At 46.2% G+C, this 23,072-nt stretch overlaps 1 protein-coding gene across 1 annotated transcript in view; it reads right to left on the bottom strand.

Annotated features, from left to right (window-relative positions):
* The window catches only part of slit3 (slit homolog 3 (Drosophila)), a 226,983-nt gene that overhangs the window by 195,530 nt on the left and 8,381 nt on the right, over window positions 1–23,072 (bottom strand). Inside the window, exons 2-3 of the mRNA XM_081611949.1 lie at window positions 8,186–8,257; window positions 3,417–3,488 (exon numbers count right to left, since the gene is read on the bottom strand). Coding sequence (XP_081468075.1) covers window positions 3,417–3,488; window positions 8,186–8,257 — 144 coding nt within the window. The remainder of the gene's footprint in view (window positions 1–3,416; window positions 3,489–8,185; window positions 8,258–23,072) is intronic.

Genomic DNA, 23,072 nt, shown 5'->3' with positions numbered 1-23,072 from the left:
CAGAAACAACAAAGACGACGACAGGAAATGGTTGGAGGATGATGGCGCAACTTAATTTTTAATAACTTATTGCATGAATAAACTTATTCATGTGTGACTTTAATTTAATTTCTTATTTAATGGAAACTACAAAAATGTGTTTTTTCGACATAAGAGGAATATTGGCAAAGTTTTGTCTGGATTTGAAGCTCTGGATTTAAACTCACATCTTTGAATTAAAAATGCTTTTATTGGGTTTATTCTACACTTTGCTCCATCCAGGCGTTAAGAAACGATTGGATTGAATTTTACCCAATCGCTAACATTTAACCATGCTAGCTGGGCTGTAAAGGAAGCTGAGCTATAAAGCTAACCGGAAAAAGCAGCTGCTGTCAACAACCATCCTCCACTGCGAAAACAGACGTGCCGAGCAGAACAATGTCTTTGCCAATAGTAAAATGTCTTTAGCATTCGACTTGTTCCATCTTCAATCGGTAAATATTTGGAGGCGTGGCCGACACGGGCTGAGCGGCTTCGCTCACTTCCTCCGCTGCCGTCGCTAAAACTCTAAAACAGCAGAAAATCACAACTTCTCTGCCTGTTCGCCAATTGGTTTGGTTGAATGACAGAAATCTCAATGACAGAAATCCCAGACAGAGAAATAAAGGGAGATGAGAATCAAGGAGAAATGTGTAGAAAGGCAACAATCTGGTTAGTTTTTATTGGTCTGATATTAAATGTCATATTTTCTTCAGCTGGAATGAGGAAATCATCGTATTTAACAGAAATAAAGGCTTGTAAACACCAATCTGGGTGTAATTAATCTAGATGTTATGCTGAAGTGACAAACTATCATTTATTAAATATGACTGCATATATACAGTGTAAGTTACAGCCTTTTTCCAAATGGTATTCCTCAACATTTGACACAAGTACTTCACTATTACAATCTGGAGAAATGTTTTAAATGTTTAGTGAATTTACTAAAAACAGAAAACCAAAAATAACATTCATAAAATTTATCCCAGAGCTAAATCTGAAGTTTAAAATTTTTTTTGGCAGTTTCCTCACAGTTAAAGTGATTCAGGAGAAGCAGCAGAGTCATGAACTGAAGAGTTTCTAATCAGTAAATTTAGCCACAAATGAAGTTTTTAAGTGTTTGATCAGAGAGCTGCGGCTCTGGCAGCATAAAACATGTCAGATGTTAGAGATGCGTCTTCTCCTGGTTCCCCTGTGAGCAGAAGATAAACGAGGACAACGCGAGCGGAGGGAGTGAGCGCGTTATCAGGCCAACTGAGAAATGAGGCGTGGATGGGAAAAAGAGATGCAGGGCGGGGTCACGGGGTCGCGGCGTCGAGTTAGTGTCGGAGAAGACACAGACACAGACCTCTGACCTCCGAGACAGAGAGAAAAATCCTCCTGGACTTTCACTCTGATCCAAGCAGAGACAGCAACAAAGACATATTCACTATTTCTGACTGGATGGGAGGAGAAACGCCACATGAAATTATGAAAAAACACAAATATTAACAAATATTTCTGTCTAGTTTCTCCTGCAAATACCTCAGAACATTTAAAATAAGACAAATCTAGCTTACAGGTAGCTTTTCAGGAAGATATAGGAGCTTGTTTTAAGCAAACAGTTCCTTAATATTGATGAAAAAGTTCTGGCAGATTCAGGATTTCCTCTAGTGTATCATCAGCCTGGCAGCCGCCAGATTTGACTTGATCCCCACCAGGCTTATAAATGTCTTTCAAGAGTATTTTTTATGTTTGCCTTTTTTAAAGTTGTTAATAATATCTTGCCAATAACACATAACTGCTATATTTTGAAATTTCCTGTGACATTTACACATTTTTAACTTAAAAACATGGCAGCTGCTGGTGAACCGACCGCCAGGCTTAGCAAGTTTCTGTGAAGAATATCTCAGATTATTTCACTTTTATCATGAAAATATTTCTCATTATAAGTGAAATAATCTGCTAGTGGAACTGGTACTTTTTTTAAAATCAACACTCTCCAAACTTGATAATGTGAGTGAAAATAATCCAGAATGTGTTGTTTAGCTGATGAAACAGTTTTTATCAGATAATTATTTGGTTTAAATTACAGTATAAAGTTAACTCAACTCACGACTAAAGAGCGATCAGCACTAAAAAACAGATAATGTGTCTATTGCTGTTAAATCAACTTGGTGAACCTTAAAAATCAAACAATATTCCAGCTGATTTTCAAGTTAAACCGTCTGAGCAGCATCTTTATGAGGCTTACGTCAACCTGCATCTTTTTACAGTTTTTAAATTCAGATTTAAGTCAGAGCAATAAAACATTAAAACCAGAAAAACTTCTTTTGTTGTAGTTTTGACCCAAAAGTATTAAATATTAAATATTTCTCCTCAACTTCAGATCAGCAGCTGATCTCCATTTACAGACTAAACTATCTGAAATATGTGACTGTTTAGTTTTTACAGGGATAAACGTGGATTCAGCCTCATCCTGCATGTGTGTGTGTGTGTGTGTGTGTGTGTGTGTGTGTGTGACTCTGCATCTGTCAACAAATCCCAGAGCAAACTGCTGAGCAGCTGTAGGAAGCCGAATACGGAGTCCTGCAGAACTTTTCACACCGCCTAAACTTTTTTCCTGTCATGTCGCGTAACTATGGCGGAAGTTTGGAGCCATTGGGAGAAAAACTAAAATTATGACTTTAATCTTCTGAGATCAAAAGAAATATGAGAAAAAAAAATTTGGAAATCGAGAAAAAAAGTAAAAATTCTGAGAAAAAGTCCGATATCGAGTTTAAATTTTTTTCCCAGCAGCCCTAATCGCTACGAATGCTGCGTTCACACCAAACGTGTTACGCGCATCAAAAATGCGTCCGATGCTTCGAGGTCGACGCGTGTTTCAATGCAGACGCCTGACGTTTTGCTCCCCACCAAACGTGTTTCTGGTTTACATTCAGTCTGCGTCGAGGCGCAGCGAGGGCGTGTCAGACGCCCTAGTCGTTGTTTTCCGTTGCCGGCATCTTTCTCGGACGCGCTTGGAAATGCTCAAAACGCAGCGCCAGATTGCTGAGGTGCGGCCGACACGCGAAATGCGTTTGGTGAGAACACACCAAAAAACCTTTTTACATTTTAATCCAACCTTTATGTGACATTAACTGGAACCAGAGGTCATGGCGGCGTCAGATGAAACAGACTGTTGATTTTCAACATTTTTTAACAAATAAAAATCTGAAAAGTGTGGAGTGCATTTCTATTCATCTCGCTGTGAGTCAGTAATGGCCGGCTGCGCGTCTTCTGGGTTTTTCTGCACCAGAACATCAGCTTCCAGACCTGCCAGGTGCTTTTTATTTCAGGGTGTTGGAGTAAAATCCCAGCTAAAGTCACTGGAAAGAGTTCAGGGTGTCAATACTTTGGCTGGATGTGTGAAAACTTACAGCCTCTCCAGCAGCCTGAGGTCCTGGAAGGCTCCTCTCTCCAAGACGCTGATCTGGTTGTCCTCCAGGTGGCTGCAGCAGACAAAACGGCACAGAGACCATAAGTATTCATACCCCTGGATACAGGACCATTAGTATTCATACCCCTGGAGAAGGAACTGTTAGTTTTCATACTCTACACAGCAGAGAAATGTCCCGTCTGGCTGCAGCAGAGACACTTCACCGGCTGAGTAAACAGAGAGTCAGCGGAGCGGACAGATCTGCCACCAACACTCTGTGCATAACAAATGTTTTAATCTAGTCAGCCAAAACAAATAATTAACATCCAATTCTTTAGAGCAAATTTCCCCCATTTGTCTCGGGGCTTTTATGTGGTTCCTGCAGACCAACATCTCCAGCGTTCCTGTGTGGGACGCACCGCTAAGGTTTTCCAGATGGAGCCGACCGAGCAGAAAGAACGTCTCAGCAGACAGCAGGGCGGAGGATTTCTGTCCTATAAGAGCTAAAAACGAGGAAAGAGGAGAACTGGAACGTTTTAGGAGATAAAAACCAGGAAACAGAGGAACCGAAACGGGTCAGCAGTTCTACCAACCCGTCGGGTAAATGAGCTTGATTTTGCACTTAAAATGTCTAAGTTGGTCTTTAATGGTTCCATCGTTATGTTGTTGCAAGTTGGGGTGTTTTTGTGTAGATTTGTTAAATTCTGCAATATTTGGCCTGAAGTTGTCTCACTGCTGCCCTCTGTGGTTGAACAGTGGCTACTGCAGTTGAGTTTTCCTATTGGTAACGGCGCACAGCCCAACGCTCAGGCATAACGCTAGAAAATCACTAATGACAGAAAAAGTTGCTAGATTTATCAACAGTCACTTCATTTTTTGTTGTTTAAAGTTGTTAGATTTGTTGCGGGTCACATTTTTTAAAAAGTTGCTCAATGTGCCACTGGTTCTGGTTTTAAAATGAGAAGCCAAAGCGCTGCGCTGTGTGAAAAAACATCGACCATCTAGCTTCTCCTGAGCAAACTCCAGTTTCATTACATCTGGATTTGTTTGGGATTTCTGAATCCAGTCTGGAAGAGATCTGGGAATGTGAGGCTGCCAGAGATGCTATGGTAACCGTAGAGTTAGCAGCAGCCAGATGGGAAACTGCTGGATGCTTTTAATGCGGCTTACATATCAACTTCTGATGGCGAGGCTGGAGATTCCCAGATAGCAACAAATCAGGAAAACTAGAGCTTTTATTTTGTTTAGTTTATATTATTGAGAGGCAGCAGAAACACCAAATCAGTTTTATTTTACCTATTAGCGCTGTCTTTAAGCTAAAATAATTCATTTCTTCACAGCAAGGAAAACTAAATAAAGTTTTCCTCTCAGTCTGAGTCGTGACTGAATGAGTAAGAATGCTTTTATTTTGTAAAGATGCTGACTTCACAAGTGAAAAATATTTTTACTCAGATTTAATGCTGACACGTTAAGAACCGCCCACAGACGTCCCAGATAGCAAAACAAACGCACCTAATTTCATCTCAGGTTAAAGGTCAAAGTTTTGTCATAAAACCCGAGTCAGAGTCACGAGTCTCTGTCTCTGGGTTTCACTGTCACACGAGTCCCGTCAAAATCTGATGCTCAGGTTTTTGTTTGTCTCAATAATCAATGAATTAATTGATTATATGTTGATAAATTAAAATGAGTTTGATCATTTCCTCTTTAATATTGCTGAAAAGACGGCAGCCAGAACAAGCCGCTAGCTTGAACTTTATTATCCTACCTGCCCCCTATTGCCTGTTGCCCCTGTCTAAGCTGAATGATCGATAATGTTGAAATGTAATTTTGGTTACTGAGGCTGTTGAACGGTTTTTCGTTCGGCTGAATGGCTGTTAGCTCTGAATCTTCACTTGGTGTGAATATCTTTGGTTTTCCGTTTTTCCCAGGACTTCTCCTCCCAGTTTGGAGGCGAACGTCGCAGCAGTTCGTCTCTGACCACAAGAAACACACCGCTGGCCTCTCTCTCTCTCACACACACACGCACACACACTCCCCTCGCTCGCCCCTCTATCTTTCCGCGCCAACACAATGAAATCACACACTGCTTATTGTGATTCAGATAAAAAATCGGATGACGTGAAAGTCGTTTTGGAGGAACTTGCTTCTCTCCTCTGTGTATTTTTATCTGCCGCTCTGGTTAAAACGCAGCGCATGCAGCCAGCAGTGATTATAGTTATTAAAGCCCTCACACACACACGTTTACGTGGCTATCTTTGTGGGGACTTTCCATTGACTTCCATTCATTTCTACATCCTAACTCTAACCAACCAAAACTGATTCACACCTGAGTCCTAAATCTGACCCCGGACCCAAAAGTAGTGTTTCCCCTTGTGGGGCCCAAGCTTTGGTCCCACAAGGAGCAGTGGTCCCCACAACGTAGTGTCAGGAAAAGGGTCCGCATAAGATATTACAAACAAACATACAAACAAACACACACACACACATTTTAGGCGTTTGTGCTGAAACAGTGAGAGCCTGTGAAGTGAATTAGGGCAGCAGATAAGTGTCTCGTTCTGCTGAGTTCAAACGTTTCAATGATCAAGAAATAACATGAAGAACCAATCATCAGCCGCGTTGTTTCACCATGGCTCAGTTAAAGCAGGAAACAGATGAATACAGACATTTCAAGCACAGCGTTCGTTCGCAGATCACGCTCCTATATCTTTCTATGTCACCATGGAAACCACTTGGTCTTTCACATAAATTTTTTAGTATTCTATATTTGTGGTTATAATGTGACAAAATATGGAAATCTTTATTGAGTGTGAATACTTTTTTTAAGTCATTGTAAATCTGGATATTAAACTCTTTGTTCCTTTGACCTTTCACTGCCAACAGTCGCGTAGAAGTTGTAAACCATCCTGATGCTAATGGCTGCTATGCTAGGTTAGCTTAGCTTGTAAAAGTTTGCAGGGCCCGTGCATCGTCGCTGGACCTGGATCTGCTTGGGCCTTAAGGCACCCAGAGGCCCGTTAGGTAAATATTAGAGGTGTGCCGATCGATTGGCCACCGATCATAATCGGCCGATTTCCATGAAAAAGTGCATGATCGGTGATCGGCGATCATTGGCTCTTGTTGCCAATACCGATCACCTGCATCTCATTTCTCAGCCTGCCTGTGCAGCTGGTCTCCTCTTTCCTTCACACTGCGCAAACGCGCAGCAACAAATCCTAAGCGATGTGGAACTATAACTATAACGCACTGAGTGAATGGGGAAGTTTGCGTGTTGCGGTGGAAAATTGAAGCAGGTCAAAATGCATCAACACAACGAAGCTAATACGACATAAAAACAATGTTATACTTGACGGAGTTTGGCTACATGGAGGCTCACTGCAGTAAAAAAGACATGGAGGATCAGATAGCAGGTAAATCAGCGCACAGCTGTTTTTTTTCCATATTTCATAACAGTATAAGAAAAATAAAACTCCACTGTCTTCTTACAGTGCTAACTAGAAGCTACCAATCAGAGGCAAAAGGCGGGTCTTAGCGCTGTCAATCATGCTCAGACCATGCTGTGGTCTGAGCCATCCATCTGCATCTCCACCGCAGAAATGGTTTTCCTGTAACGGTAAGTTGTTAGCGCATTCGGCAGTGAGTACATGAGGTTGATTGATGGCGCTACGATCCGCCTCCTACCTCTGATTGGTTGTTTTTGGTGCATTTCTTCAGACGTCAGCAGTTCAAGGAGGAGAACGAGATTATACAGTGAGATTGTCATCCCACTGTCATAGCTTAAATATGGATAAAATTTATTTTTGTAAAAGTTACAAAAAGTGGCTTTAATGGAAACACACAACATTAGAAAAACTCAGGTTTTCAACCGGTTTCTCAGTCGTATCTAAATTTGTGTATTTAGCAAAAACTGCAAGTTTTTTTTTTTGCTTCAGACGATTATAAATATGTCATGTTTACATCCATTACCTCCATGATTACCTTGCATGAAGGTTTTAATTTAATTTCTTATTTAATGGAAACAGAACAAGTTTTGCGCCCATTTTTAATGGAACTGCAGCAGCTTTTGTGAAAGAGAATTTAATTAAATTTTTTTTATGATTTCTGTATTTTGTTTTACAAATAAAGTCTGAATGGTGCGGTGTGCATTTAAATCCAGCCAGTCGTCTGGTTGCAGATCTTCTTGGTTTGTCTGCACTCAGGCAGGCTGGATGGAAAACCAGCTCATGATGCTGCCACTACCATATTTTACCATGGAGGGGATCAAGTAACATTTGTGTTTCTTAAAAATCTAAGAGAACAAATTAACAGGAGAAAATGTGCATAATCTAAAGGATGTGAATACTTTTTTATGAGAGATTTATACAGAGCTGAATTTCTGGAAGCTTCAAGATCTTAAACTGGCAGCAAAAGGGGATGTGAAGTTATTAAATGTATTTTTGCCCAAAGAGTCGTTTGATTTAAAGCAGGAAGATGAAAGATGGCTTCCCAATGGAGAAGGTTTTAGACTGAAAAACAAAATAGAGATAATTGTTTCCTGCAGGTCAACGTTTCCCTTTGGCTTCAAAGCCGCTCTAAGAATCTATTCCCACTATTAGATTATTGCTCAGATTATTTAGCTTTTTGAGATCAAACTGGACTTTAAGGTTCTTTGAAGTTCTTTAATTCTTCTCATAAAAGGTTCATTTCTGGTAACCACCAGACCTGCCATCACATTTCCCAGGAGCTATGAACATTTTCTATTTTTAGTTACCGAGACAAAAGAACCAAACTTACAGAATCCTGAGGTTCTTCAGTCCAGAAAAGTCCACTTTAGTGATTCTGGTGATGTTGTTTTTGTTTAAATCCCTGCAGAGAGAAACAGGAAGGTTATAAATCTGACATGAAACAAAGCAGGTGCTAATGCTAATGCAAACTCAATCAATGTTTCCCATTTTCTCTGAAATGTGTTTAACTGAAGGCTAAATGTGAAGAAACAGTTTGGTGTAGTGCAGGTATGCAGGGCGTAAAGGTGGAAAATTCACTGTCTGCTTAAAACAGCGAATTTTCTTACCTTAAACTTACCTTTATCTTTGGAGATAAAGATAAGTTTTCATCGGTGTAGACTGAGCATCTGCATAGAGCAGCATGAAATAAAAAATGTGATTACTGCACAAACGTAACGTAACGTTAGATTTGGGTAATGTGGGAGAGCTGGTTGACCTTTTTGCCTTTAAACTTTCATTAATATCTTCAAATCCAAAGCAGCACAAACACAATTTGTGCAGCACAACAAAATCAAACTAGTACAAACTTTGACAAGATTTGAAGAAGGATGGGGGGATTGATTGACCTTTCACGACCCTTGGTAAAGGAAAAGGTAATTATATTTATATAGCACATTTTCAGCAACAAGGCAATACAAAGTGCAACATCTACAGATGTTTCTAAAGTGAAAGTGGTACAAACAAAACTTTTTGCTGCACAAAAGCTACATGTTTAGTTGTTAAACTAAATATTTAGTTTTAAACTAAATATTTAGTTAGCTACCTTAGAGCTAACAAAATATTTAGCTAGCTCTGACTTAACTACATATTTAGTTTGAAACTGCGACATTTCTGACTGAATTAATAACATTTATAATTGAATGTACCTAATTTTTCTCTTTTATGACTAAATAACCAACTGACTTTCTAACTTCACCATCGGGTCCCATAAACACCTGAGTATTTGAACATTGATGACATTTATGGATTAAATTTTTCAGCATGTCCATAAAACCCGGGGCTGGTTCTGTTCTGGTACCAGTCTGGTTCTGTTCGGCCCGGTTCTGTTCTGGCTCTGTTCCGGTTCTGTTCCGGTGTTTTTCTGCATCTCTCTGAATGCAGTAGTGGGATGAGCGTGAGAACGGCCGGCACAGTGTCGCAGCCCACACACATGCACAGAAGCACGCCAACATGCTAAGACAAACAGAGCGACGCCAAAGCACACAAACACTCCAACTGCTCTGATGGCAACAACATTTTGGGCAAAACTTCCAAAAACCCGGAGACGTGAACGAGGGAAACAATCATCTTCTCCTTCCATCAACAGATTAAAAGCTCGTCGCGTTTCCTGGACGCCATCGGAGCAACGGACACACCGCAACACGAACCGACACCCTGTGAGTGTGTGTGTATACACTGGCTCCCTGTAAAAGAGTCTGATGTTTATTGAGAGGAAATCAAAACACACACACACAGTTGTGTTTTCGTGTCTTGTGGGGGCTTTATATTGACTTCCATTCATTTCTACAGCCTAAACCTAACCCCTGACCCAAAAACAGCATTTCCCCTCATGGACCAGGATTTGTCCCCACAAGAAGCAGTAGTCCCCACAACTCCTCAATGCAGCCAGAAATGAAATGGGTCCCCACAAAGATACAAAAACCAGGTTCACACACACACACACACACACCCCCCACACACACACACACACACACACACACACACACACACACACACACACACACACACAACATGCTTCTCATAACACACCTAAACATTTAGAAATCTGATTTAGGACCATATTAGGTTTCAAAATGTGAGCTCTAAGAGGAGCCAGGCGGAGACTGGGAGCCGGCCCGACCCAGTCCGGCCCGACCAGAACCGGACCAGCTCCCGGCCCAGCAGGAGGTTTCAAACCGGCCCGGATGCCTCCTGATTCCCACGCTGAGCCATCCAGCGGTCCGGTTCCTGACTCAGGATTCCTGGCGTGTTTTCCTCTCAACGCGACGATAAATCAGCAGCATCACGCTTCGCTCGCGCCGCTTTCATCACCCTGATTTCCAAACACACATGACGCCGTTTCTGTGAGAAACTCGCCGATCAGACGTGAATCGGTTGGCGGCCAGATGGGGATCTGGTTCTGGTTTAAACAGCCGAATAATAAAAAGCTTTCCGATCAACCGGCCTCATGTTTACTGCTGCTGGACGCGACAGCAGGGCCGCTTTCACGTCTTCTCACAGCCAAAAACATCAGGGCTGCACCTTTAATTATCGCTTTGATTCAGCCCAGCCGGATCAGAACCAGGCCCAGCTGCAGGTCTCTGAGCATCTGCACAACAGAAAAAACTCAGTCAGATCGGTGAAGGTCAGAACCCTCAGCTTTGATGGAGGCAGTTAGTGGCACTTTACTGTATTAGAGGCTGTCAGAGTAAAAGGGGCAGAATGCATGAAAATCTTCCTGGTCCCACATCACTGCCATGCACCACCGTGTCCTGACCCGACTCCAGTCCGCTTTAATCTGACGCCAGTCCACTTGTTGGTGTTCCGGTCGGTGAGGTGTGAGTGCTAACTGACCTCTGACCTCTGGTCCTCCAAGCCTCAGTCTGGGTTCGGTTGAAGTGAACTCTGGTTCAGTTTGAATGTGAACGCCCAGCGGACCAGAGACCGCTCCAAAAGCAGGAAGTGGACTGCAGCGCAGGGCATTCTGGGTAAATCCAACCAAAGCTAACATGCTAGCCTAGCGCTAGCAGCAGAAATCCTCCAACCGCTAAAATCCTCCATCTTGTTTCCATCTGGTGAAGAAGGAAGTTGCTCTCAGAGTCTTCAGAGGTTTTTGTGTCGTTTCTTGGTGCAGCGCCCCCACAGGCCAGGAGGGGAACAGTAATCTAGAGTAATACTTGAACAAATAGCAGCCAATCACAGCCAGCAAATTTATGCTGAACAAACATGGTAATTAAAAAAACTATAGAAAAATTACTTACAAAAATACTTCAGTTTTGTATTCCAAGAGTATTTAGTAAAGAATAAAGGTATGCTGACTCCCCGTTGCCCATTTTAGGTAATATTTATTTTAATTTATTTTACTTTAAAATGTGACCAGCACAGATGGTTTTAAAATATTTAGGATCTAATGGAGGTACCAACATTTGATGTTTACTTTGTATATTTGTTTTCCTGTTTTCAGACTCCAGAATCATTTCTTCAAAAGTCAAATATTTATCATTTTTTTCTCAATTTCCGTCAACTTTTAACATTTTTAACACTGAAACACGGCGTCTCCAGCAGCTGCTGCCTGTTTTCATCCTCCATGATGAACTCCATCTTCCTGCCGCGTCTCGTTCATCCCTCCATACACTTCCTCTCTAATCCCTCTCTTTTTAGTTCATCTCTTATCGCTCACAGCTTCACAGTTGACCAAACTATTTTTTATGCCTTCCTCTTGTCTTTTATCTCCATCTTTCCTTTTTTGTAACCGCTGGCTGTTTTCCTTCCCTCTTCACAGCTAATCTCTCCATCTCTCTGTCGCTCGCAGTGGGAACGCCTCGTCCTCCAGAGAGACGCGTCTGCAGCCAAACAAACGGACGCCGTGCAGCGCCAGGTGAAGGAATCGGCACGGTCAGGACGACAGCTGAGAAAACTGATTTACCTCAGAAAACTTTGCTTATACGTTTACGAACTGTTTGTATCTGATCCAAACTGTTGCTGGGTTAGTAGACTATGAAGTTATGCTGAGAACGAACTGTTCAGAGTTTCATGCAAAGTCTACGAAGGAGAACCGGTTCAGTTCATACATGTTCAGAATGAATCAGTTCATTTTCACAGTTCACTGCTGTGAACAAGTCATCTGACTGGTTGGGGTGTAACGATGTATGAAACTCATAAAACTAGACGAGACACGAGAGTGAGATTTTAAAACTTCAAAGATCTGCAGAAAAATAATTTTATTCGGCAATTTGACCAAAACTCAACAAACCGACAACTCTCCGTTTCCGATTCTGTTTTCTGCTCATCACTGCTGACCAGCTGCGAATGTCCCTCTGGGATCAATATATCCATTCATCCATTCATCCATTCATCCACGATCTGCTGCTCTGTCACCATTTATCGCTCCTACTGGAAATCCAAAATGCTGCCAAACAACTGACTTTAACCAGACTCCAGTCCATTTGCCCTGAAGGTCCGGTTCCGGTTCAGCAGTGATGAACCGGGAGGTTCAGTCTGTCCAGTAGGGGGCGTGTCCTTCAGGACAAACTGTGACCGTTGATTGGTCAGCTGCTGACATACTGGACTGATTGACAGTGGCGCCATGTTGATGCTTCATCCTGAACGTTTTGCCCAGGGGTCGCATGTCGACCTCTGGGAGGGGAGAAACGACGAGTCCAGAGAGTTTGACGCAGCCCAGGTGATCCAGGTGAACCATGGACCCATGGTTTACCTGGATCCAGGTGTTTGGACCCATTTCTGTTTTTCTAACTTTTGTTGTCCTTCTGCTCCAGCCACAGCAGCAGCAGCCGTTTCCTCTCTTCCTCCCTCCATCGCTCTCTGGGTCCGTATCTCCATCTGATCCGTTTTTATCTACTCGCCATCCTTTGTAGTTCCCCGTACAACGCCTGGTTTCCAAATGCATCCACTTCCACTGCTAATCTCTTGTTATTTTCCACCGGGCCCTTGTGGAGCCGCGCGCCGGTCGATAGGTAAGCCTAATTTGGCTCTGAGCCTCCCAGCTGCGCCAGGAATCCTAAATGCCTTCTTCCTTTTCCCTCTGAGCGCGGCTCTGTCCCGGTTCAACTGGAAATCCCCCGCTTCAGATGCTCGGACCCCATCAGCCTGACGGGAACCTGAACGGAAACTTTAACGACAGGAATCGAGCGCCGACGCTCCAAGACAAAGCAACCGTTTAACTTGGGAAGGATCTGGTTCTAAATAGGATTAATATTCATAACAAAGATGGGAAACTGGTTCTCCAAAGAACCAGGCGGAGGCGTCGCTTTGGAGGACGGGCATTTAGGAGCTTAGAGCCAATAAAATCAGACTCCATTTAATGTTTAGTGGAGCTGAAAAACAGACATGTTTATAGTTTCTAATCTGATATTCAACCATCAGATTCTGCTCTGGCCATCCAGCTGAGGGCAGTTCGCTCCACCGTCCAACAAACTGGGTTCAAACGTTGTGCAGCAACATTTTAGTTTGTGCTGCGAGACATTAGTAAATGTCTCCAGAGGTCATGAATGTCATGGTGGATTTGAGGCTTCGAACCCACATGCAGGAACACACACGAAGAGATCAGTAAGTGCAATAATTTATTTACAACATGTACAAGGAGATAGATTGCCACAGGAAGGAAGGTTGGGTCCAGGAAACTCTCGGGGGCGACTGCAGGCAAAATGGAGATGGTGAGTATAAAGATGGTGGGAAATGACTTGACTACAGGATAAGTTGTGCTTACCGAAGGAAGCAGATAAAGTGCAGCGGAGGGGAGTGGGTACCAAGAGAGGGAGTAGAGGAGAGGACGTAGGTAGACCGACGGTGGTTATGGCGTTGGAGGGCGGACAGGTGGATCTGAGGAGACTCGGAGGAACAGCGGAGGGCTTCCAACTAGAGGAGTCACAGGAAGGGGTAATCCAAGGCTAGTTGGCCTAGGGGAAGGCTTCCCCAGAGAACCTTGTAGATGTCCTGGAAAAAAGGTAACAAGAGACAGGTCAAAAAGGCTACTAGGAGAAACAACTTGAAAAAACGTCTCTGAGGATATAACTCAGCAGGCTGATGTACCACTAAAGGCAACACTCTGGCAGAGAAGTGTTGGAAGCCCACTGTTCTTATACTCCTCCTGGGAGATGATGATGCCAATCAGGTGTGTCCTGTAGAGCCTGTCAGCACACCCTCCTGCCAAGATCCAACCCACTGGCGCCCTCTTCTGGGTGGTTGGTGGTGCTGAAAAGGAAAACCATCTGACCCCACAACCTGGTACCCAACAGTACCCCCCCCTCAACGACCGCCACCCGGCGGTCCAGAGGAACCAGAAGGTTGGGAGGAGCGAAAATCAGAAATAAGGGAGGGATCCAAAATAAACGAGCCAGGCACCCATTGCCGGTCCTCAGGGCCGTAGCCCTCCCAGTCTACTAGGTATTGCCAGCCCCGCCCACGCCGGCGAGAATCCACAATACGGCGGACCGTATACACAGGGTGGCCGTCAATCTCGCGGGGAGGGGGAGGCTCCTCAGGTGGGCACAACTGGCTGGAGCAAACTGGCTTAACTTGGGAAACGTGGAAGGTCGGATGAACACGGAGGGAAGTCGGCAGGCGCAGGCGGACGGCAGATGGACCAATGACCCTCTCAATAACATATGGACCGATGAAGCGGGGGGCCAACTTCCTGGAGACAGATTTTAAATGAACGTCCTTAGTGGAAAGCCAGACCTTCTGACCTTGTTCGTAGGTAGGAGCAGCCCTCCTCTTGCAATCGGCCCAGCGACGATTCTGCTCGGCTGTGCGATGAAGGGCAGCGACAGTCTTGTCCCAGATGGCCTTGCATCGGCGGACATGATGTTGCACCGACGTGACAGCGATGTCCGCCTCCTCAGCCGGAAATAGAGGAGGTTGATAGCCTAGAGAGATCTCAAAGGGGTCAGACCAGTAGCAGCAGAGGTGTGAGAATTGTGGGCATACTCTACCCAGGGTAGGTAACAGCTCCAGTCAGAGGGGTTGGACACAGTAAGACACCTGAGAGTGGCCTCCATCTCCTGGTTCATGCGCTCGACCTGGCCGTTAGTCTGTGGATGATAACCAGATGAAAGCGAGGCCCTGGCCCCCAACGCTGAACAGAAATGTCTCCACACTTGCGCCGAGAATTGTGGACCTCGGTCTGACAGGATGTCACAGGGAATACCATGTAAACGGAACACATGTTTGATCAAGAGCTTAGCAGTTTGGAGAGCTGACGGCAATTTTCTAAGAGGAACCAAATGACAGGCCTTAGAAAACCGATCAATAATGGTGAGGATGGTGGTCATCCCCTTAGAGGATGGGAGGCCGGTGACGAAATCCACTGCTACATGGGACCAAGGCCGTTTAGGTACGGGCAACGGTTGCAGCAGACCTGCTGGAGACTGATGGGTGGGTTTACAACGGGCACAAACAGAACATGCCAAGACAAACTCCCTCACATCCTTGTGAAGGGACGGCCACCAAAAACGGCGAGAAGCTAAGGCTATGGTTCTGCTAATGCCGGGGTGGGCCGAAAATTTGGAGGAATGCAGCCAAGTGATAACGCGAGCTCGCATAGCAGTGGGAACATAGCTTCTGCCGGGGGGACCTGTACCAGGATCTGGCTCAGACTGCTGTGCTTGTTTAACCAGATCCTCAATCTCCCAGGTCACCACGGCCACAGAACAGCTGGGGGGAAGGATGGGTGCTGGAAGTTCAGAGTCATCCGGTGAGTATAACCTAGATAAGGCATCAGGCTTAACATTCTTGGAGCCCGGACGAAAGGAGATGGACAGATTGAAACGAGAAAAGAATAGAGACCACCGGGATTGACGAGGGTTTAACCTCTTAGCAGACTGCAGGTAGGCCAAGTTCTTGTGGTCTGTCCAAACGACAACTGGGTGTTCCGCTCCCTCCAGCCAGTGTCTCCATTCCTCCAGTGCAAGCTTTATGGCCAGCAGCTCACGGTCCCCGACGTCATAGTTTCTCTCTGCCGGGGAAAGTCTGCGGGAAAAGAAGGCACAGGGATGGGTTTTATGATCTTGATCAGAGAGTTGAGAAAGCACAGCCCCCACCCCCGAGTCCGAGGCATCCACTTCGACAATAAATTGTTTAGAGGGATCTGGCTGGATAAGGACAGGAGCAGTAGCGAAAAGAGTCTTCAATCTGTTGAAAGCTACTTCAGCCTCTGGAGACCAGCTGTATGGGGTCTTGGTGGAGGTCAATGCAGTTAAAGGTTGAGCAGTCTGGCTGTAATTGCGTATGAAACGTCGGTAAAAGTTAGCGAAACCTAGAAACCTCTGTAATTGTTTTCTGGTCTCAGGAGTCGGCCATTCCAAAACCACCTTGATCTTCTCCTCAGTAGGTCTTACCTGTCCGCCCTCAAGGATGTAGCCCAGAAAGGTGACCGAGGGTTGATGGAATTCACATTTCTCGGCTTTTACAAATAGCTTATTCTCAAGGAGGCGCTGAAGGACCAGGCGGACATGTTTCTTGTGTTCGGACAGATCCTTAGAATAAATCAGGATGTCGTCAAGGTAGACAAAGACAAAAACATTCAAAAAATCCCTTAAAACATCATTCACCAGTGCCTGGAAGTAGGCCGGGGCATTAGTTAACCCGAAAGGCATAACCAAATACTCAAACTGACCCATAGGTGTCTTGAAAGCCGTTTTCCACTCGTCTCCCTCCCTGATACGAAGTAGGTGGTAAGCGTTTCTCAAGTCAAGCTTAGTAAACACAGTGGCCCCATGAACTGGTTCGAATGCAGAGGATAAGAGTGGCAATGGGTACTTGTTCTTAATGGTAATCTGGTTTAGACCTCTATAGTCGATGCATGGCCTCAGAGAGCCATCCTTCTTTCCAACAAAAAAGAAGCCTGCCCCTAAAGGGGATGACGAGGGTCGAATTAAGCCTGCGGCGACGGACTCCTGTATGTATCTTTCCATGGTTTCCCTTTCTGGTTTAGATATGTTGTAAAGACGACTGTTGGGTAAGGGGGCTCCAGGTAGTAAGTCTATGGCACAATCGTACGGCCTGTGAGGGGGCAAGGCCAACGCTTTTATTTTGCTAAAGACTTGAGCCAAATCGCGGTATTCGACCGGTACGGTGGAGAGCTCTGGGGGGTCTGCTTCATGGCGACCTGCCGGTGACTGGTTAGACGGGACGGCGGAACGTAGGCAGGAGGAATGACAGTTTAGCGACCAAGATTCAATGCGCCTGTCAGACCAGTTTATATTAGGATTGTGTCTCTGGAGCCAATCAAACCCTAAAACCAACGACGAGCTAGACGAAGGAAAAACGTAAAATGCAGCGGACTCTGTGTGATTTCCTGAGACAATGAGTTGTAGGCTTTTAGTCTGATGTGTAATCAGAGGCAGCGTCTTGCCGTCAAGAGCGGAAACACGCAGAGGAGCGAGGAGAGGAACAGTCTCTATGTCCATCTGTCGACAAAAACTGGCGTCTATCAAATTACATTCACAACCGGAATCTACTAAAGCCGACAAAATAATAGACTGGTTCTTAACCAGGAGGGAGGCTGGAATGAGCAGGCGAGGTGAGTCGGTAATTACCTGATGGTCCGCGAGTGCCCTCGCCGTTACTGGCGGACCTGGGCTTTTGACAGTGTGGGGCATTGGGCGATCAGGTGCCCGGCCTCCCCACAGTAGAGACAAAGCTTAGCCCGCAGTCTGCGTTGTCTTTCCTCCGGCGTTAACCGAGTGTGACCAATCTGCATCGGTTCGGGTTCAGATGAACTGAGCGGGGAAGTCTCGGCTGAGGAGGCACGGTTAGAGACAGATGACCACCGAGATGGAGGACCTCTTCCACTTCTTTCCTTTGCTCGGGATCGAACTCTGTTATCCAAGCGAATCGATAATTTGATCAAATCCTCTAGCGACGCCGGCTCATCTAGGGTAGCTAGTTCGTCTTTGATTTGGTCATTCAACGCGTTTACATACACGCTCTTGAGGGCGGTACTGTTCCACCCGGAAGCTGCAGCTTGAATACGAAAGTCAATAGAAAACTCTGCTATGGTTCGTTGTCCCTGCCTCAACTTTAATAGATCGCGAGAAGACAGCGCTTTATCCACGTCTTGGTTGAAGGCTTGTTTGAACTCAGATAAAAATTCATCAAAGGTGCAGTCGTACTGTGTGGAAGAGGAGAATTTAACTTCTGCCCAATCCAGAGCTCGATCAGTGAGATGTGCAATTATAAATGAAATCTTGGAAGAATCCTGTACAAATCTATGAGGAGTGTGATTGAATTGGATATTGCATTGCATGAGGAACCCCTGAACCTCCGGGGGTCCCCGTCAAACCTGGGCGGACTTGGAAGAGGATAGTCGGAAGAGGTGGACTGGATCGGAGCTCGAGGAGCGGGATTCGGGGCTGACTGTGCTGCCGGTTCTCGGGCTGAGGAGGCTGCAGAAGGCTGTTGAAAACGATCACGAAGAAAACTGGTTAGTTCAGCTAATTGGCGGTTGGTTTCATTTTGACGGTTACCCAGTTCAAGAAGGGCAGACTCATGTTTCTGGATTGAGTCTTGTTGCTGCTGAAGGGCTCTCCGAATGGTTTCTGCAGGGTTCTCGGTCTGGCCAGAGTGTTCTGTCATGGTGGATTTAAGGCTTCGAACCCACATGCAGGAACACACACGAAGAGATCAGTAAGTGCAATAATTTATTTACAACATGTACAAGGAGATAGATTGCCACAGGAAGGAAGGTTGGGTCCAGGAAACTCTCGGGGGCGACTGCAGGCAAAATGGAGATGGTGAGTATAAAGATGGTGGGAATTGACTTGACTACAGGATAAAGTTGTGCTTACCGAAGGAAGCAGATAAAGTGCAGCGGAGGGGGGTGGGTGCCAAGAGAGGGAGTAGTGGAGAGGACGTAGGTAGACCGACGGTGGTTATGGCGTTGGAGGGCGGACAGGTGGATCTGAGGAGACTCGGAGGAACAGCGGAGGGCTTCCAACTAGAGGAGTCACAGGAAGGGGTAATCCAAGGCTAGTTGGCCTAGGGGAAGGCTTCCCCAGAGAACCTTGTAGATGTCCTGGAAAAAAGGTAACAAGAGACAGGTCAAAAAGGCTACTAGGAGAAACAACTTGAAAAAACGTCTCTGAGGATATAACTCAGCAGGCTGATGTACCACTAAAGGCAACACTCTGGCAGAGAAGTGTTGGAAGCCCACTGTTCTTATACTCCTCCTGGGAGATGATGATGCCAATCAGGTGTGTCCTGTAGAGCCTGTCAGCACACCCTCCTGCCAAGATCCAACCCACTGGCGCCCTCTTCTGGGTGGTTGGTGGTGCTGAAAAGGAAAACCATCTGACCCCACAACCTGGTACCCAACAATGAAAGGCCAACCAGCCCCCCAACCCCGTTACCAAAATCAAACTAAATTTAAGGGGGGCTGACCTTTCATGACCTCTGGAAATAATTATTAGTATCTCTAAAAAAAGAACTTTATATGCTTTATTTTTTAGTATCATTTTCTTGCCCTGCATATTCGCGCTGGGAGTTTCAGCCAATCAGCATCAAGGAAAAATGTAATTATTTTTAAATTAAACTCATAATTCAGACTCCTCTGTGGATCGGCTGGTGTGTCTGAGTGAGCGGGTCGGGCTGCGGGTCGACCAGAACCAGCATCACTGAAGCATCAGAACCAGATTCTGAAGAAGGAGAAGCAGCAGTTGGAGGGAAAAACCTGCAGCAGGAAGAAGGAAGGCGACGAATGGAGAGAAGAGGGGAAATGACAGGTCGGACGGTCATGCCGCCTGCACCGCCGCCTGCACCACAGCCTGCACCGCTGCCTGCACCGCCGACCGCCTGCACCACCACCTGCCTGCACCACCTGCCTGCACTGCCTCCTGCCTGCACCACCTCCTGCCTGCAACGCCTCCTGCACCGCCGACCGCCTGCACCACCACCTGCACTGCCTCCTGCCAGCGCCACTGTCTGCTCCGCCGCCTGCCTGCACCACCTGCCTGCACCGGCTGCACCACCTGCCTGCACCACCTGCCTGCTCCGCCTCCTGCCTGCACCACCTGCCTGCACCACCTGCCTGCACCACCTGCCTGCACCACCTGCCTGCACCCGCTGCCTGCTCCGCCTCCTGCCTGCACCACCTGCCTGCACCGGCTGCCTGCTCCGCCTCCTGCCTGCACCGGCTGCCTGCTCCGCCTCCTGCCTGCACCACCTGCCTGCACCGGCTGCCTGCTCCGCCTCCTGCCTGCACCGGCTGCCTGCTCCGCCTCCTGCCTGCACCACCTGCCTGCACCGGCTGCCTGCTCCGCCTCCTGCCTGCACCACCTCCTGCCTGCACCGCCTGCACCACCTGCCTGCACCGGCTGCCTGCTCCGCCTCCTGCCTGCACCACCTGCCTGCACCACCTGCCTGCACCACCTGCCTGCACCCGCTGCCTGCTCCGCCTCCTGCCTGCACCACCTGCCTGCACCGCCTGCCTGCTCCGCCTCCTGCCTGCACCGGCTGCCTGCTCCGCCTCCTGCCTGCACCACCTGCCTGCACCGGCTGCCTGCTCCGCCTCCTGCCTGCACCGGCTGCCTGCTCCGCCTCCTGCCTGCACCGGCTGCCTGCTCCGCCTCCTGCCTGCACCGGCTGCCTGCTCCGCCTCCTGCCTGCACCACCTGCCTGCACCGGCTGCCTGCTCCACCTCCTGCCTGCACCACCTGCCTGCACCGGCTGCCTGCTCCGCCTCCTGCCTGCACCACCTCCTGCCTGCACCGCCTGCACCACCTGCCTGCACCGGCTGCCTGCACCGCCTCCTGTTTGCACCGCCTCCTGTTTGCACCGCCGCCTGCACACACTGCTCCAGCACAACGGCACGTCAGAGTTTCTGGTGTCATGTTGAATCCAAGTCAGCTGCGTCGCATGTTGGGAGATTTTACCAACAATTTCCGTTCAGCTTCGGGTGCAAAAATCTTCAAATACTGAAAATAAAACCAAACTAATTAAGGAGGATTTAAAATCTTATTTAAAGGCAATAATGTCCTAATGCTGACTTTAAAGGTTGTAGTTATATTGGCAGATTTATAACAACATATTTTTAATCTGCCTGTGAAACTAGAACCTTTGAAAGTCAATAAGTTACTTAGAATAACCTTTGACAGCTTCCTAAAAAGTTACTTGTACATTAGTATAGTTTTATTTCAAGTCGTTGAAGATATTTACATAAATACTTGGTAAGACTTTGTGCTTGTGCAGTGCTAGAACATGAATAAGCAGTTTTTGATTGGTGTGTGTGCGTGTGTGTGTGTGTGTGTGTGTGTGTGTGTGTGTGTGTGTGGCCTCAGTTTAACTCTGACATGCAGGAAACGTTGGCCACTCCTCCTGACATCAAAGGACCGTTTGAAGTTTAAAATAAAATGAGATTCTGCTCCAGCCTGTGTTTATCCGAGTCGTCGTCGTCATCATGCTGATGGTAACCCAGCAAAACGTCCTAAATAAAGGCCCAAACGGGTCACATTTAAATGGTTGGAGCTGCAGAATCACAGAATCTCAGTTGGATTCAGGTCTGGACTTTGACTAGACCAAACCATTGCTTTCCATGCGAATAGTGATCCAATAACAATTAGTCTGGATTCAGGCCAGCCCAGTTTAATCTGATTTAATCCAACTCCAGTCCATTTGTCTTGAAAGTCCAGTTTGGTTCGTTTGGTGTAAATGCTAATTGACCTCTGACCTCTGGTCCTCCAAACCTCAGTCTGGGTTCGGTTGAAGTGAACTCTGGTTTAGTTTGAATCTGAACGCCAAGCAGAGCGGAAACAGCTCCAACAGCAGGAAGTGGACTGCAGCGCAGGGCATTCTGGGTAAATCCAACCAAAGCTAACATGTTAGCCTAGCGCTAGCAGCAGAAATGGCTCCTGGTCTTTAGCCTAAAGAGAAATCCTCCAACCGCTGCGCAGGGCATTCTGGGTAAATCCAACCAAAGCTAACATGTTAGCCTAGCGCTAGCAGCAGAAATGGCTCCTGGTCTTTAGCCTAAAGAGAAATCCTCCAACCGCTAAAATCCTCCATCTTGTTTCCATCTGGTGAAGCAGGAAGTTGCTCTCAGTGTGTCGTTTCCTTCAGTGGTTCTTGGTGCAGCGCCCCCACAGGCCAGGAGGGGAACAGGTTGGTCTGACTCAGAGCAGCTGGAGGTGGAGCAGATGATGAAGTTCTGGTTCCAGTAGAACCGGGTCGACTGGAGGAAAACAATCTAACTTTCTGTCCTGATGTTTCCATGTAACGTTGCGGGAATGCGGCTGCCCTCAGAGGTCATATAGAGGTCATCATCTGACCCAGAGCTGCAGCCTGAACTGGTTCCCTGCAGCGGATCTGGACCGGGATGAGCTGGACAGCACGTCAGCAGATGACAGACGTGGCACCCAGAGAGCAGAAAGCTCTTTGTGGTGCTTCTTACTTTAGATCAGTCTGCTGCAGCCATGACAGTCAGCGGGATGACATCACCACATGACAACAGCAAATAGCTGCACTGGAGGATGGCGCTGATTCAACGCTCACACAAACATGCGTGCTAACTGAAGCTCATCCGAAGTGAAGCAGGAAGTTTGCTTGTCTGACGGTTTTTCTTCATTTTTGTTTAAATAAAATCTGATCCACAGCAGAGGAAGAAATCTCAGCAGCTACCTGACCTCAGGGATGTTTCATAACCACGCTGACAACTAATGATTTAAGCAATTTTCTGTAATTTACCAACAGTCTACAGAGAGGAAATGTGGTTGTGTGTCTCCAGTAGACGCTCTCCAGCAGCAGCAGCGGTTCGTTTCGAGGTATTTTGGTTTAATCAGGGATCCTAATCCATCATATTTCATCAGACTCATCAAACACAGATCGCAACCAGAATCAGTGGAAACAGGAAATAACATCATATCTGCAAGAAAGTAAGATGCAGCCAATTAAAACACAGAAGGTTTCTGAGCATTGTTTTGATTATATGTGTTACATAACAGCATGAAGCCGTCTCTGTATGAAACTCAGATTCAGCCGCTCATCCAGATTTCAGCTAACATCCTCTCTCCTAGCTTTGGTAAAAATAACATATATTTTCCACAGCCAAATAAGAAAATCCATACCAACAATGTCACACCAAAGTGAATGAGAAAAAGTGATTAAAGACACTAATGAACTTTATGAAATATTTAGTAATGCAGTATGATCTGTGCTTTCAGGTGTTGACACCAAACGTCTCCAATAAT

Source organism: Poecilia reticulata, chromosome 10 (genome assembly GCF_904066995.2).
Source record: "Poecilia reticulata chromosome 10, P_reticulata-male-v2, whole genome shotgun sequence".
Classification (NCBI taxonomy): domain Eukaryota; kingdom Metazoa; phylum Chordata; class Actinopteri; order Cyprinodontiformes; family Poeciliidae; genus Poecilia; species Poecilia reticulata.
Note: the sequence above shows the minus strand (reverse complement) of the source record. Positions and strands in the feature narration are given on the sequence as shown.